Source organism: Patagioenas fasciata, chromosome 2, assembly GCF_037038585.1.
Source record: "Patagioenas fasciata isolate bPatFas1 chromosome 2, bPatFas1.hap1, whole genome shotgun sequence".
NCBI classification, from domain to species: domain Eukaryota; kingdom Metazoa; phylum Chordata; class Aves; order Columbiformes; family Columbidae; genus Patagioenas; species Patagioenas fasciata.
The window spans coordinates 13,851,431-13,865,131 of record NC_092521.1 but is presented as its reverse complement, the minus strand read 5'-3'; the positions used below and the strand labels follow the sequence as shown (position 1 = coordinate 13,865,131).

The 13,701-nt window shown below is 39.4% G+C and overlaps 1 protein-coding gene across 3 annotated transcripts in view; it reads right to left on the bottom strand.

The window, feature by feature from the left end:
* The window catches only part of LOC136098306 (ATPase family AAA domain-containing protein 2-like), a 30,506-nt gene that overhangs the window by 10,514 nt on the left and 6,291 nt on the right, over nt 1–13,701 (bottom strand). For all 3 annotated transcript variants that reach the window (XM_071803822.1, XM_065831592.2, XM_071803823.1), the window contains 13 exons: nt 11,612–11,708; nt 10,571–10,643; nt 9,181–9,294; nt 8,604–8,712; nt 7,610–7,726; nt 7,282–7,390; nt 6,951–7,066; nt 5,520–5,694; nt 4,797–4,885; nt 4,296–4,455; nt 2,625–2,715; nt 1,866–2,180; nt 452–578 (listed from right to left, as the gene is read on the bottom strand). In XM_071803822.1, coding sequence (XP_071659923.1) covers nt 452–578; nt 1,866–2,180; nt 2,625–2,715; nt 4,296–4,455; nt 4,797–4,885; nt 5,520–5,694; nt 6,951–7,066; nt 7,282–7,390; nt 7,610–7,726; nt 8,604–8,712; nt 9,181–9,294; nt 10,571–10,643; nt 11,612–11,708 — 1,692 coding nt within the window. The remainder of the gene's footprint in view (nt 1–451; nt 579–1,865; nt 2,181–2,624; nt 2,716–4,295; nt 4,456–4,796; nt 4,886–5,519; nt 5,695–6,950; nt 7,067–7,281; nt 7,391–7,609; nt 7,727–8,603; nt 8,713–9,180; nt 9,295–10,570; nt 10,644–11,611; nt 11,709–13,701) is intronic.

Genomic DNA, 13,701 nt, shown 5'->3' with positions numbered 1-13,701 from the left:
GACAACTGGTCAGCAACCTGATCTGGGGGAGGGTAACAACTCTCTGTCAGCACACACCAGTCTGGAGCTCTTCACTGCCGGTACACACCAATTTTCAGTAGGTCTTGAGTTTAAGTAACTGTGAGATCTCTACATCTTGTGATCTTTAGCTAAAAATTTGCCATAGTTACTAGACATAGGGGGAAGGGAAGAACAGAACAACATTTCTATAAAAAACCAATAACATGGGCACAGAAACCCGTGAGCTCTGAAGACGTACACAATTGGGCTGGCTAAATTACAGCAGTATATGAAATACATATAAGATTTATATCTATTTTATTCAGTCATTCTAATGGTTTCATCTTTGAACTCTCTATTAATTTTCTACTAATCTTGCTTTACTGGCTTGAAATATATACATATATATATATATGTACAATATATGTACAAAAATGGGAGAGACATTTACCTGCTAAAATTGAGGAATTTTTCCTTTTGTCTACCAGGTGTTTTCTGTGTTGACTTTTCTTCAAAGATTGATGGTGATTCCTCATCACTGTCAATCACATAATTTCTTAAAATATGATTTGAACTGTCTGAAAGACGAGAGAGGTTTGTTAACGTTCTTGAATAGCCCATGTCTCGCTCTCGCATTAATACAGCTTCTAAATCAGTGCTACAAACGTCTTGTATTTCTTCATCTGTGATTCTGTGATCTGAGGGCACGTGCTGAATGCTCTTTTCTGAACAGTTCATCCGACCACAGACCTAAGGAGATCGCACAAGTCTCCACAGAGCTGTCCTAAGTCACATGACCTGCACAAGGTGTATTGCTCTGTCGGTGAAAACTCAGGAGTTTGTTTTCCTTAGAATCAAGATGATTGGGAACACCTTCTGTAGTTCCTAGACACCTGAAAAACCCAACAAGGCCGCTTCTTCCTGGAGCAGGTTCCCCCACTGGAAGTGAGGGAATTAAGTGAATGTGATGGCCGCAAATCTCCATTTGTCTGGGACTAGTGAGTCGGAATGTACAGACCAACTCATCTCCTAAATAAGGCTCCTCAAAGATCACCAAAGAAGGAGATAATGGAAGGTGGACACAATTACCAATCCCCTGACCTCCCTGGTTTTATTTTGTTGTTGGATTTCTGCCTCTGTTTTACCAATGCAAATACATCTCCCGGCTCTACTGGGAGTACTATTGGTAGCATATTCTCAAGGGATGAGCGTCACAGCTAACCACAGTTCTCCATTAACCAGGAGTGGAATGAGTTTATCAATTTATTTGCTCTCACCAGCTGACAGACTAAACCTGACCCAGTCAGGAGCCTGAGCACACGTACGCTATGGAAGCCGAGCCCCAGAGTATACACTACTAAAACATTCTGATCTCACATGCAGGTGTACAGTGGGACCCACAAACATTTAAATTAAGGGATTGGTTAAAAATCATGATGGTTACAACAGTACTTCGCTTAAACAACTTGTATTATGGTCCTGACATTCTTCCGACAGGAATTAGAACCATTCATATAAAAATGCCTTTCTGCCCCCCTTTAAACATTTGTTTTGAAAGAAGTGCCTCATACATTAAACCTTAGATCCATCTCTACAAATTATAAATATGGTAGCTGCTGTCAGAAACAGGGCGCTCTAGTAGAGAACGCACAGTTCTCTACTGCATATTGCGAGTCATTCACAGCTCCCACCTAGCAGCTTAGAATCCAGAATAAAATCTATGCACCATATTCCTGAAATAAAGGTGTGCACATGCATATTATAAAGCTCTACTGTCATTACAGTTGAGAAGCTTTGTGTTGACTGCACAAATCAGAAGTTTTTGCTTTGGCAGAATTTTAAAGAAGTGGATGTAAGTTTTGTACCTTGCTGTTGGTCGTTCTTTAGTGCAAGCTCTGCCTGGGGAAATACTCTCTGCAAGGCTTGTAGAATTCTTGCTAGTGTGTTTTCAAGCAGCGGCTTTGAAATAGGTGATAGTGCTCGCCCAGGTGAAGCCACAGCCCTCTGTGAAGCCGGAACAATCTTCTGCATAGCCATAACAAAATCTTTTGCTGTTATTTTAATAGAAGCGATATCTAACAGCAGCTTCTCTCTACTTTTGTATATCTGAGGATAGTGGCGGCGCAAAGCACAGAGGGCAGCTTCAGCGCACAAGGATTTAATGTCAGCACCACAGTATCCTAATAAAAAAAAACAAGAATCAAATGTTATGTCAGTCTCAGGCAACACGGAAGTCAAGGCCAACATTTCCAAAGTGCAACGCTGAATGACTTTGTATGCAGCCAAAAATAAACAGGTTCAGAGAGAATGTAAAGAGTTACTGCACTGCAGAGAAATTCTGTTATGTGGCTCACAGCCTGATATGCTGCACTTAGGAAGCAGCCTCCTAATCAAAACCTTGCTCCTGAGGAAGACGCCCAAACTCCATTCAGTGTTCTGAGAGACAGAAAGAAGGTTAAAAGAAAAGAAGCATCTAACCGGTTGTTTGTTTTGCCCAAGGCGTGGCAGCTGCCTCACCGCCTGGCACTGTGGCGCGGCACAGGGGCTCAGGTACTGCCTGGTGCAAGCTCAGATTCCTCAGGACTCAGTCACAAGCAGTTAACTCACTTTGTTTTCAAACCTACCAACACATTTTTCGGCCAGCTCTTCAAGAAACGCGTCCAATGGCTTAGGGGTCCAGTCTCGTGTGTGAATCTGCAAAATCTCTTTTCTAGCCTGGAAACAAAAGGGTTGCCTTTTAATTTGTCCTAAATTTTCTCTTAAAAAAAAACAAACCAGACCAACACAAAATCTAAAAAACTCCCACATTTCTACAAATACATTTCTTATCTGCTAATCTTCTAATTGCTTTAAAGTTCATTTAATATACTCTCTGCTTTTTCAAGCAGGAAATTTAATAATTCTCAATTTGTTACTTTGAGCTCTTCCTGGGGGCCTGCGGTGAAATAAAACACAGGTATAGTTTCCATAAACAGTAAGTTTCCCTAAGTATGAGACCTAAGGATCCTGAAGAAAAAAATGTAGTGAAAAACTCATCTGCAAACCAAGAAAATACTCTCAAATTCAGCAAAATTTGATGGTGACATTGTCATTAGTTCATCAGACTTGCTTTTCTGCCAGTTCATGTAAGAAAAACAGTCTTAGTGCTATGTTTCAAATTCCTACAGTTACTACAAAGAAGAACAATGACTCAAATTACTGTCAGTGATCCAGAAAATGTCAAATGTTGCCTCTCTCCATCTCTGATCTTAGCAAGACTGTAACTTAAGTATTTCCTGCTACATAGATTAATTATGGGAGATTTCTAGAATTCTTCCATAGTAGGGAATCTTATTTTATCTCTTGGATGGCACCTCCTCTCCTGTTCCTGAAAGCGGGTAAAAACTGGAGACCAATGTTTGCGTTAAATACCGCTTAGTGAACTGTTACGACCCTTCAATAAATGTCTTATCCTTTTTCCAAAAAAGTGCTAATAAGAGAAAAAGAAATGTCAGTTGACAGCCAGAGAAAAACCACAAAACCAGGGATCCAGTTTTGCACAGTACCTTCCCCGATATTTTTTGGTTCCTATATACCTATTTTTTCATTGCTTACCTACCGCCATTGAACTAGAAGGTTCCCAAGCACTGCACCTGTGCAGTGCACTTCACATGTTCAGCCAATCCCCTGTGAGTAGCAGTAAGAACAACAGATCCCAAAACACTTGTAGGTATCTCCCAGGATACCCAGCCTGGAACAACCTGACACAGGTATGTCCACTCTCCATAAACCAAGAACTGAGAGCAAGAGCACTTCATCGTGGAAGTGCTCAAGTGGATTAAATAAGTAAGCAAACACGAACCACTTTGGGAACGAACATCATTAATTTGTTCCAGCACCAGCCTTGATAAAAGTTTTTCTTGGCAAAAAAGGAATTGTTGCATACACACCATTTCTTTCCTTTTTCAAGATGAGATAGATAGCAGCAATTTATAGCTAATTCATATATTCATTCTTTCTTAAATATATCAATGACCAGCAGCAGCCTCCCATTTTCTTGGCTGGTCACAGTGAAACCAAAACTATTTATGGAACTAAGTGCTTGTTGAAATCACCTTTACCATATGTATGCAGTACCAGCTCTGCCCTCCACAGTACAACACAGCCTCTCCAGATATCCCTCTTTTGTCCAAGTTTTATTATACAATACAGGTTTTCACTTCAACTGCTCCATGATGCTGCATTGTTACACGGCTTTGTTATAAATATGGACTTTGCCACGTTAGCATTAAGGACGAGTTTCAGCTCTGACCTACCTCTTTATTTGGCAAGCTGAAGAGGAACTCTCGATCAAAGCGTCCGGGTCTTCGTAAAGCGGGATCTATGGAATCCAGTCTGTTGGTGGCTCCGATTACCACAATCTCTCCTCTGCTGTCTAAGCCATCCATAAGTGCCAGAAGTGTTGATACAATGGAGCTAACAGAAAAATATAATTTTCATTCGCTAGTTTAGTAAATTCGGTTACGTCCCACACAAGCTTCCCCAGGGGTCACTCAAAAAGGACAAGCTTTTAATTGATGAGATACTGAGTAGTGAAAGAATCATTTGAAGACATCAAAAAATAAATAAGGTAACTCTGGCCTCGTGCTGTTATCAAGCTTAGTGCATCGTTTTCAGTTATTGCTTAAAGATCACCTGAAATTTAGTAGCATTGGATTACTAGTTTTTGGGATAAATGACTGTGTCACATAAATAGGTTGTGGTCTTCTTTTCACAAAGATCAAGCAGCTTCTATGTAGATACAAAAAATGTACTACCTATGAATTTGGTCTTGTTTGCTGGACCGCACAGGGGCAAGACCATCTATCTCATCAAAGAAAATAATTGAAGGTCGCATCTGGTAGGCCTGGAATGAAAATATGGGAATATTGACATAAGTAAAACAGCACTATTTTAAAGAGAAAATGCATGAAAAACGTTATGGTTGGAAAGTCACTGGAACGAGATTTTTCAGAGCAGCATCAGGGATCTCCACTAATTGAGCTAATGGAGGAATTGGCACGTGTAACAGAAGACAGCAGCCTATGCGAACCCACCGAGGCTGGGTGACAGGAAACAACTCATACCACACGTTCTTGGGGCTACTTGGCAGCCACTGAGAACCGAGCCGGGACTTAATTCAATTACAGGTTCTGGAAGCAAGCTTCTGTTAGGAATTTAAATGACCGCGCTTTCAGCCTGCATCTGTTTCCTTCTGACCTTAAGCCACCATCTTTTGCCTCCTGCAACCTCTTTGGTGGCTGATTTTGACTTTGTTTTGAGGTGGGGGCAGCAGGGGGGTTGCTCTGTGAGGATCTCTCATTTCTTTTCTTAATCTTTCCCAATATATCTCAAGATTAAAAAAAACAAAAGAGACACTGACAATTCAATTTCCATGGAAGGAAGTGACAAACACAAAAAGAGTGAGTTCTCCTTAGAAATACTGATAACACAAAATGAGGTACAACTCAGACAGAACACACAGCACATTTCAACCTCACCTGATCAAATAATAAACGAAGTTGTCGTTCAGCTTCTCCCACCCATTTACTCAGGCAGTCAGCACCTTTTCTCATAAAAAAGGCTATTTTCCTGTCACCTTGGCTACATTCATTAGCAAGTGCACGAGCAACCAGTGTCTTTCCAGTTCCTGGTGGACCATAGAATAGACAGCCCCTGCAATTACAAAATAAATAAATCTCAGAAGTAAAAACATCACGAAAAGTCTCTATTACAATCCCCATCCCTAACATATAAAACTCTTCTCTCCTAACCAAAACACTTCCTATGTACTGAACAGTGGAAAGAGCTGAAGGGTGAGAAATGTCAAAACAGATGGAAGATTTGTGTTCCTATCACAATTCAACAAGGCAGTAAATGAAATGCATTAAGAGGATAATGCAGATGGACAAAGCTTTGAGAAAAGATCGTAGCGCCCCAGAAGGACACTTCCAAAACTTCTGACAAATGCAGAGAGGGTGGTTACAGCACAGCGGACTCAAATGAGAACAAACTTCAGCGCAGACTCTGAGGCTGGGCTGACTGCTGAACCATCAGCTCATCCTTCAGTGATACACGGCATATTCGTGCTGGTCCTCATGTAAAGCAAGATTTGGTAGTAAGGCATTTCATTCTCCCTAAAAAGCTTTAAGTAATTGTATTTGGTCTCCCAGACCATCCATGGCTGATGATGAGGAGGAAGCCTAAAGCTGGGAAGGTATCCTGCATTTCCAGATAAATATGTTGCCATCAACTAGAGAAGCCAGTACGCTGATGTTTCAGAAGGAATTTCAATGAATAAAGAAGCAAAACACTGAAAGACTGCCTCTCTCCATTATTCGTTATACTTCTAAAGTAACCAAAAGTAAAGAATTTAAGGTTATATTTCAGTATATCATGATTGAGTTTTGCTGACCAAGCAAACAGAAAGCTAACAATTAAATCTCTAATAATTTCATTCCATAACACATAACTAATTTAGCTATGTAAGAAGTGGACAGATTCGTATTTTAGCCCAAGCACAACAAACACTGCAAGGTTCTAGTTGCAAGTCCTACCAATTGTAAAATGGATACTTGAGCACTTGAAAAAACAGTTGGTGGGAGATACAACTGCACTTCCAAGCAACAAATCACACTTGACTACCAGTTTATTATTCCTTTGTGCTTATAAACTAATCAGGGTGACTTGTACATAAACCTCAAACCAAAACCACCTTAACCCCACCTTTTAAAGTATATTCTTGCCACAGAGTAAATCTTTGAACCCACATATACTCTGGATTCTATCCATTTTTAAGAAATTACTTATTACTACAGCTACCATCAACACTGCTGAAGATTTTGAAGCACAGAAACATACTGATAGCTCCATTGAATATTCTCCTGAAAATGAGTGAATGAGAATTTATAGTTTTAAACAACGTCTGTTACCTTGGAGGCTGAATTTTGAATCTCTCAAAGAATTCTGGGTAAAGCAATGGAAAAACAACCATCTCTTTTAAAGCTGAGATGTGATCAGAAAGGCCACCCACACCATCAAAGTGTACCTAAAGATAAATTCAACAGAACACATGTTACACGTTAAAGAAAGCTGCAACCTCAATAAGGTTCCGCCAGAAATTGTATGTCAGCACAAAGGAAATGTTCTGAGTAATTTTCAAATTGCTGAGAGAAAACTGTAAACCAAGGCAGTTGTAGACGGCATGTCATTGAAAGCTTTCATACACACTGGGAACATCTCACTGACGCTAAAAGTACTTACTGAGCTATCTATTTGCATTGGATCAACATCAGCCAGACTCGCTCCTATTTTCATTCGATCCTTGTGAATTCCTTTTAAATCATCTTTCCGGAAGTTCAGGGGAAGACACCTGATTTAAATTAAGGGGAAAGAGAAAGTCACTTTGTAACTTAAGATGCAGCCAGATTTCTGCTTTTATAATGATACAGTCATCAGTACCAACAGATATGATTAAACATTGCCACTATTTAGACACTGTACAAGATGAAGAGGATAACAATTCACGGTTAAGCACATGCAAACTCCTCCCAAGTAGATTTCTCCCTCCCCCTTCTCCAATTCCATTAACCTGTTCAAGTCTCTGTTACGGCTGTGCTCCCTATGCGGCTCAAAATGCTCGTCTTCATCAGACGAGGACGATGAGGAAGAGGATGTGGAATCACCGTTGTGGACTGCGTGTCTCCGTCTGCAAACAAACAAGTAAAAAATAGAGGTATACACTAAGTAATATAAAAATTTAAGTGAATTCTACCTCAGAATTTAGTTAAGGTCTATGGAGTTTCCAGATCATTGTACTCCCTATGCATCTGATTTCAAAGTACATTACATGAGTTTTCTTCTGACAGCAAAATTTAACTTTTCTTAGTTAGGTAAATGGTTTAACTATTTTGCAAAGAGGTTTAATTAAAAATTAGTCATTTTGCCCAAGTTCTTTCTCACACACACACATCAAGTTTCATTTAGCATTATCTATCGCTCATATCTAGCGAGAGACAGCATTCTCCATGCTCTAAGTGCTTACAGGATCCAGAACCCTTTCTCATTACTATTGCAATTCAAAGTCGCATTTAGAGTTTTTCTTGTTTAAGGATAGTTTCCTACAGAAACATTAACTGATTCTAAAGAGAAACCCAAATTAGTTTTGAGTGATTAAAAAACAAAATCCACTCTAACATCCATACAGGCTCTCCCTCTAACTTAATTATTTCCAGTTTTAAGAACGTAATTGGTATCCTTCAAGACTAAATAGTCTAAGATTTTCAGAGGGAGATTCTGACTTCAATGCTTCAACAAAATCATTTCAGTTACACGATCTCAGTCACAGCCTCCATAATGACCTTGTCAGTGACCACAAGGACTGCACTTCTAAAAATCTAATGGCTACTAAAAGGTGTTGTCCCCCCCTCGATATTTGTTTTCTTTGTACCCTCAGACTACTACTGTAATAATCATACTATTAGTCTGTAATTACCACCATTCAAAAAACCTTCGAAAGGATTATTCAGTAATGTGGCTGACAGCACTATTGATCAATATGATAATATCACCAACTATCCACCAACCTGTTAGTTTTTTTGAAGCAAAAGCCTTGTGACCGAGCACTTCTGAATGAATATCCCTGTCTGACAGGCGAAGTGCGGCCTGAAAAATACATCTTGCGTTGTTTTGGTTCTGTTGAAAGCAGAGAATTTAGAATAACGTTACAAACAAGTTTAAGAGAAAGCGGGACAGTGAAAGAGGCAGAAAATGTCATGTGTTTCACCCATCTCTAATTCTAGGGGAAGTTTTAAGTGATTTGGAGCGGATTTTCTTTTAAATCAGTGCACAGTAGAAGAGAAAGAACACAGTTGCTTTTTAAGGAGAACTGGGAACCACAAGAGTAAGATTATCAAGTCTATTTAATTGCTGTTCTTTCAATGACACATAGGATATCTTTTTAACTGAAAAACAACAAATATGCTTAATGGCAAAGAAATCCAGCGTGCACAGGATACAAACATTCAATAAAATTTACTTGCAGAGTGAAGGTAAGAAAGTTAAATACAACTTGAGTGTGTGTATATACTTTGATTTAAAAGAAAAAAATCTCACTTATGTGCAAGAAATGAGTTCTCAAGAGAAACTGTGCATATAACCTACTTTCCAATGGAGCTTGATAGCGCTCAACAGCTTTCCTCTGTCGCAAGTCATAACGCCTTCGCGTGTCTTCACCATCATCATCTTCCTTCTCTTCACTTTCTTCTGATGAAATTACTGGACATTGACATAACATTGAACTCTTTAAGTACTGTTGCAAATTACATTAAATTCAAAATGCACTGCAGAGATGCCGATCGGTTTTACTATTGCCTTCACGTTTATGATGCAATAGATCTGAAAACCTACAAAACCTTAAGACTACCTTATGCAGGACACATTCCAGAAACTACAAAACACAGAGGAGTAGATGTGTAGATATTGTTCTGTCCTTGCTGAAATTGCTGGGTGATATCTCATCAGCCCTCTGTTTCACCTAAACCCCTCCATTGTCCTGCCTTTGGTTCCTGCCCTGAAGATCCCATAGTAAGTCCTGTGTGAACTGCTTCTCCCTCACATCCCACAACATGTCCCAGGCCTGGCAGTCACTGCTTAGTCTGACAGGTGACCTGGACAGCTGACCTGATGGGCCTGGGAGGTTATTATAAACCCTACAGGGTTATTATTTGGGCACCCGCACTCCTGCCACTGTCTCTCAGAGCTCCGTGAGGGTACGTGGAGCACATATACCACAAAACCTAAAGCTGATCGGCTCAGCTTACCACCACATCCATTTCTGGCCTTACGTACACTCTCACACGCTGCTCCAACCAGAAAGCTCCTACTAGAATCACTGGTCTGACTGCCTTAGTCACAACTATCATTCTCCTTAAGAACCTGAAGTTTTCCCCCCTCACTTCGAACATAAAGTTAATATCGCCTTTTAGGATTTAACCTTATTCCTCATGTTATTTCCCACTGAGTACTGGGATGACAGCTCCTAATTACAGGCCCGGCCAGCAGCTTCCACTGACTACCTGCTAAACACAAGAATGGACACCACTATCTTCTCCCCAGCTGCTCTTCACGCTCAGGAGGAGCTTTCCGTACACATCTGGCAGCCTGCCCCATTTCCTGAAAATTCTCAAAACCGTGAAGACTGTCACGCTCCTGCTGTAGTGAGATCGCTCTTTCTCATTCTCAGTAATACCAGCCATTTCTTTGTATTCCCACCTGTCTGCAGCCACCTGTTGCCTTTTATCTTCTAAGTATTTTGGAAAAGCACCTGTTGTTTTTTTTCCCTGAATACCTGTTCAGAGCTCACTACAGTACAGCCCTAGAGTCTTTGACTATGGCTTGTAATGTCAATGGCTTATAATGTCAATACTAATCTAGAGGTTTTTTTAATAGATTAAATATAGCCAGTAGTTCAGCTCGTCTCAATTGTTTTAAATGAGGCTTTTGGCTAGAGCATAATAAAGAAAATTTAAAACAGAACTAATTGCAATGTCACCTTGATCAGTAGCTATTTCTTTGTCCATTCTTTGCATTTCTTTCTTTACTCGGGAATGCCTATTGAGGTTTTCCTAATTAAAAGAAGCAAGAAAAATCAGTCACAAATATGCAGAAAACCTGACAAGGGCATATTTGGTGCCTAGAGAGTAACATTGTCAAGGTACTCCATATACATAAAAGATTAAATTAAGATACAGCGGGAGAAAACTGGAAAAGAATTCTGGCACTCGGGATTAGTAACCAGAATTTCTGCTCCAAAATAGAGTTTAGTACACGTGACAGTTAAATACTTATCCAGACACAAAGCAGAGTATATCAATTAGTCACAGGTTAGTAATCTAAGATTGTGGCAGAACACAGGGAAAAACAATATCTAGTAGGGCAAAAAAAAAATCATATGGGCATTATATACAAAGTCCTATGGAAAACTCTGGTCTCATTTTAAAAAAAGGATTCAGATCTGAACAGAAAGCTATGAAAGTAGGCTATGAAGATGTTTAGAAAATGAAGTGCCTGTCATTCAAAAGGACAGTTGAAAAACTAAACTTAATGGAGCAAAACGAAGAGGAAATATGATTGCTGTACATAATTTTAACATAAGCTCCTCTAGGGACAGAGGACTTAAGCTCACAGGCAAGTCTGGCACAAGAGCACACACAGATAAAGCAGACATCAACGAATTCAGTTTTTAGTATGATTTGAAGTGAAAACCCAAGCTCTGAAACAGCTGTTAGTAAACAGTGTCTGTTAAAAAATCATAAGGCAATTCAGAAAGCATTGTGTAAGACACATATTTCAGCATATCACTGCTATTTCATGTCTTCTGAAGAAGGTATTTCCTCCAGCCCTAGAGCATATCTCTAGCATGACCATAACAGTACGATGCTATATTATAATTAGACAGCAAAACCAAATGCTATTTTAGACTACACTACTCTTTGGAAGAAGTTCTTTCAGCTAAATTAAAATTGCAACTAAATAATTTTCCTATGTGAAATACACTACTTATGCAGTAATTGTCAAATAAATGAGTATCTACTTCTTCTGCATCGTGAAACACCCCAAGGTCTTCCATCATCCGCCGTCTACGCATCTTCTCCATGTCATCCATTTTCTGCAAGACTGCTTCGGCAGTACTAAGATGAAAAGTTGACAAGTAAGAGCAAAGACAAGCAAGGACAAAAAAATCCCATTTAAAACAGTACGCATAATCCGTATGATGTTTTAATGTAGTATGCACAAAGCAAGAGTCATTGACACTTAGCAAGGTTTTTTAACGCGACTTAAAAATCAGGTCATACATTTACTTTTCTATAGAGAGACTTAAGAACAAGCATTTGAGGATTCGCAAACATACACTCTTTTCAGGTCTATTTTTCCCTCTTGCTGAACACAGTAAAAAAAAAAATCTGTTTTAATACAAAAACCAGGATTTTGAAGACCATACTAAGGTAACAGAAGGAAATTATGGTAGTTTTTAGTAGCACTTAGGTTGCTGTGCATGATAGCATTAAGTCATCTTTAGTTCACAGCCTTCCTCAGACAACAGGTCACTTATTCTTCTCTTAAACGGAATTTAAGTCTTGTGTTGGTTCTCCATGACTATATATGCTGGAAAACACATCCCACTGCTGTTACACTTCACAAACCCTTCAGAAGAAAACAATGTCAATTTGGGCTTCACGAAGAGAACTAAGCCGTGGACAGACAGGCAGAAACACTAGGCCAAAGAAACACTTTGGCTGAACCCAACTTCCCTCAGCGTGTTAACTCAACTAAGAGTCATAAAAATCTTTGTGAGCATGAAAGGAAAAAGTTTATTAAAAATGAAGGTGGTTCTGATCCTAAGAAAACTGATTTAGAAGGCAAGTCAAATGGTTCACAAGATAACACAAAAACCTACCCAGCCCATACATAGAAGGTGCTTTAGTATGAAGATCTCTCCACAACTGGTAATCCCAAAACAAAGACACTGATTTAAACATTTGCTGTGCCCAAACTCTTTACACATAAAGCACCTTCCAAATACATCCTCCCGCACACACAGTCAGACCTGGAAGTCTTAAACAGCCACAAGCACCTATTCCCAAAAAAATCAGGTTATAACAGCTTGGCTGTGAAGTACAAAGGCCCACACTTTACAAAAGTCAATCTATTAAGCATAACTAGAGAACGTACCAGTACAGGCAAAGGAAGACGCCAAAGAGAATGTTGGCAAAGGTTGCTACGAGCACCCTGAAAGTTCTAAGCTATTTAACAATTGGAGGATTCTACTATGGAGGGTACGGCAGCCCAGCAGTTATCACGGGGATGTAACGTGGCGGGGGGGGCATGTAGGGAAGTCTTGTTATAAGTTTGTCAAACAAAACAGATTGATTTGTAGTGGTGTAACGACTTTGTCGAATTCTGTAGCTTCGGCGGACCTCCAAATCCCCATTTTCTTCATGGACTTGTTCCATAGTTTTTGTTTCAGCTCTGGTCTTCAGTGTTCTGGTGACTAAAATGCATTCATATATAAAATGTTTTGAGACAGAAAACGTTTTTCTCTTTATTTCATAGTTGCTCTAGGAAAATGTAAAAAAATCTGCAGTGGATTGATTTTTTTCTGTAAATATTCAATTAGAAGTTATTCTCATGACTACAGCATTCAACTGAAATCACTTCTGTTTAAACTACCTACTTAGAAGCACAACTTATAGAGCAACTTTTTAGTAGACTGGAAAGCCAATCTGATGAAAACAAGCACACATTTCGTTCCATGCAGGAGAAAAGTTTCTTCCAGTTACTTCTTTCTGGAAAAACAACAAATACCTCCCTCTAAGGTGTTTTTACTCCATTCATGTAAAATTGTATCTAATAGGTTTTTTTAAAAATTCTTAAAGTGTGAAATCTCTTCTTAAGATACACATTTTAGTCCGCTGTTCAAACATGCACCATTTTCATTTCTGCATCACGACACAAAAGCTCTAGAAGATAAGAAATGACTCAACACAAACTTCCAAATACCAAAACACCTGGATGCTTGTCTGCTTTAAAAAAAGGTCTTTCCAGTATTTACTGCACAGCATCCTTTGCCACAGGTTCATTACCCGCACTAACATCTCAACAGTTAAGAGAGGTCAATGAGAA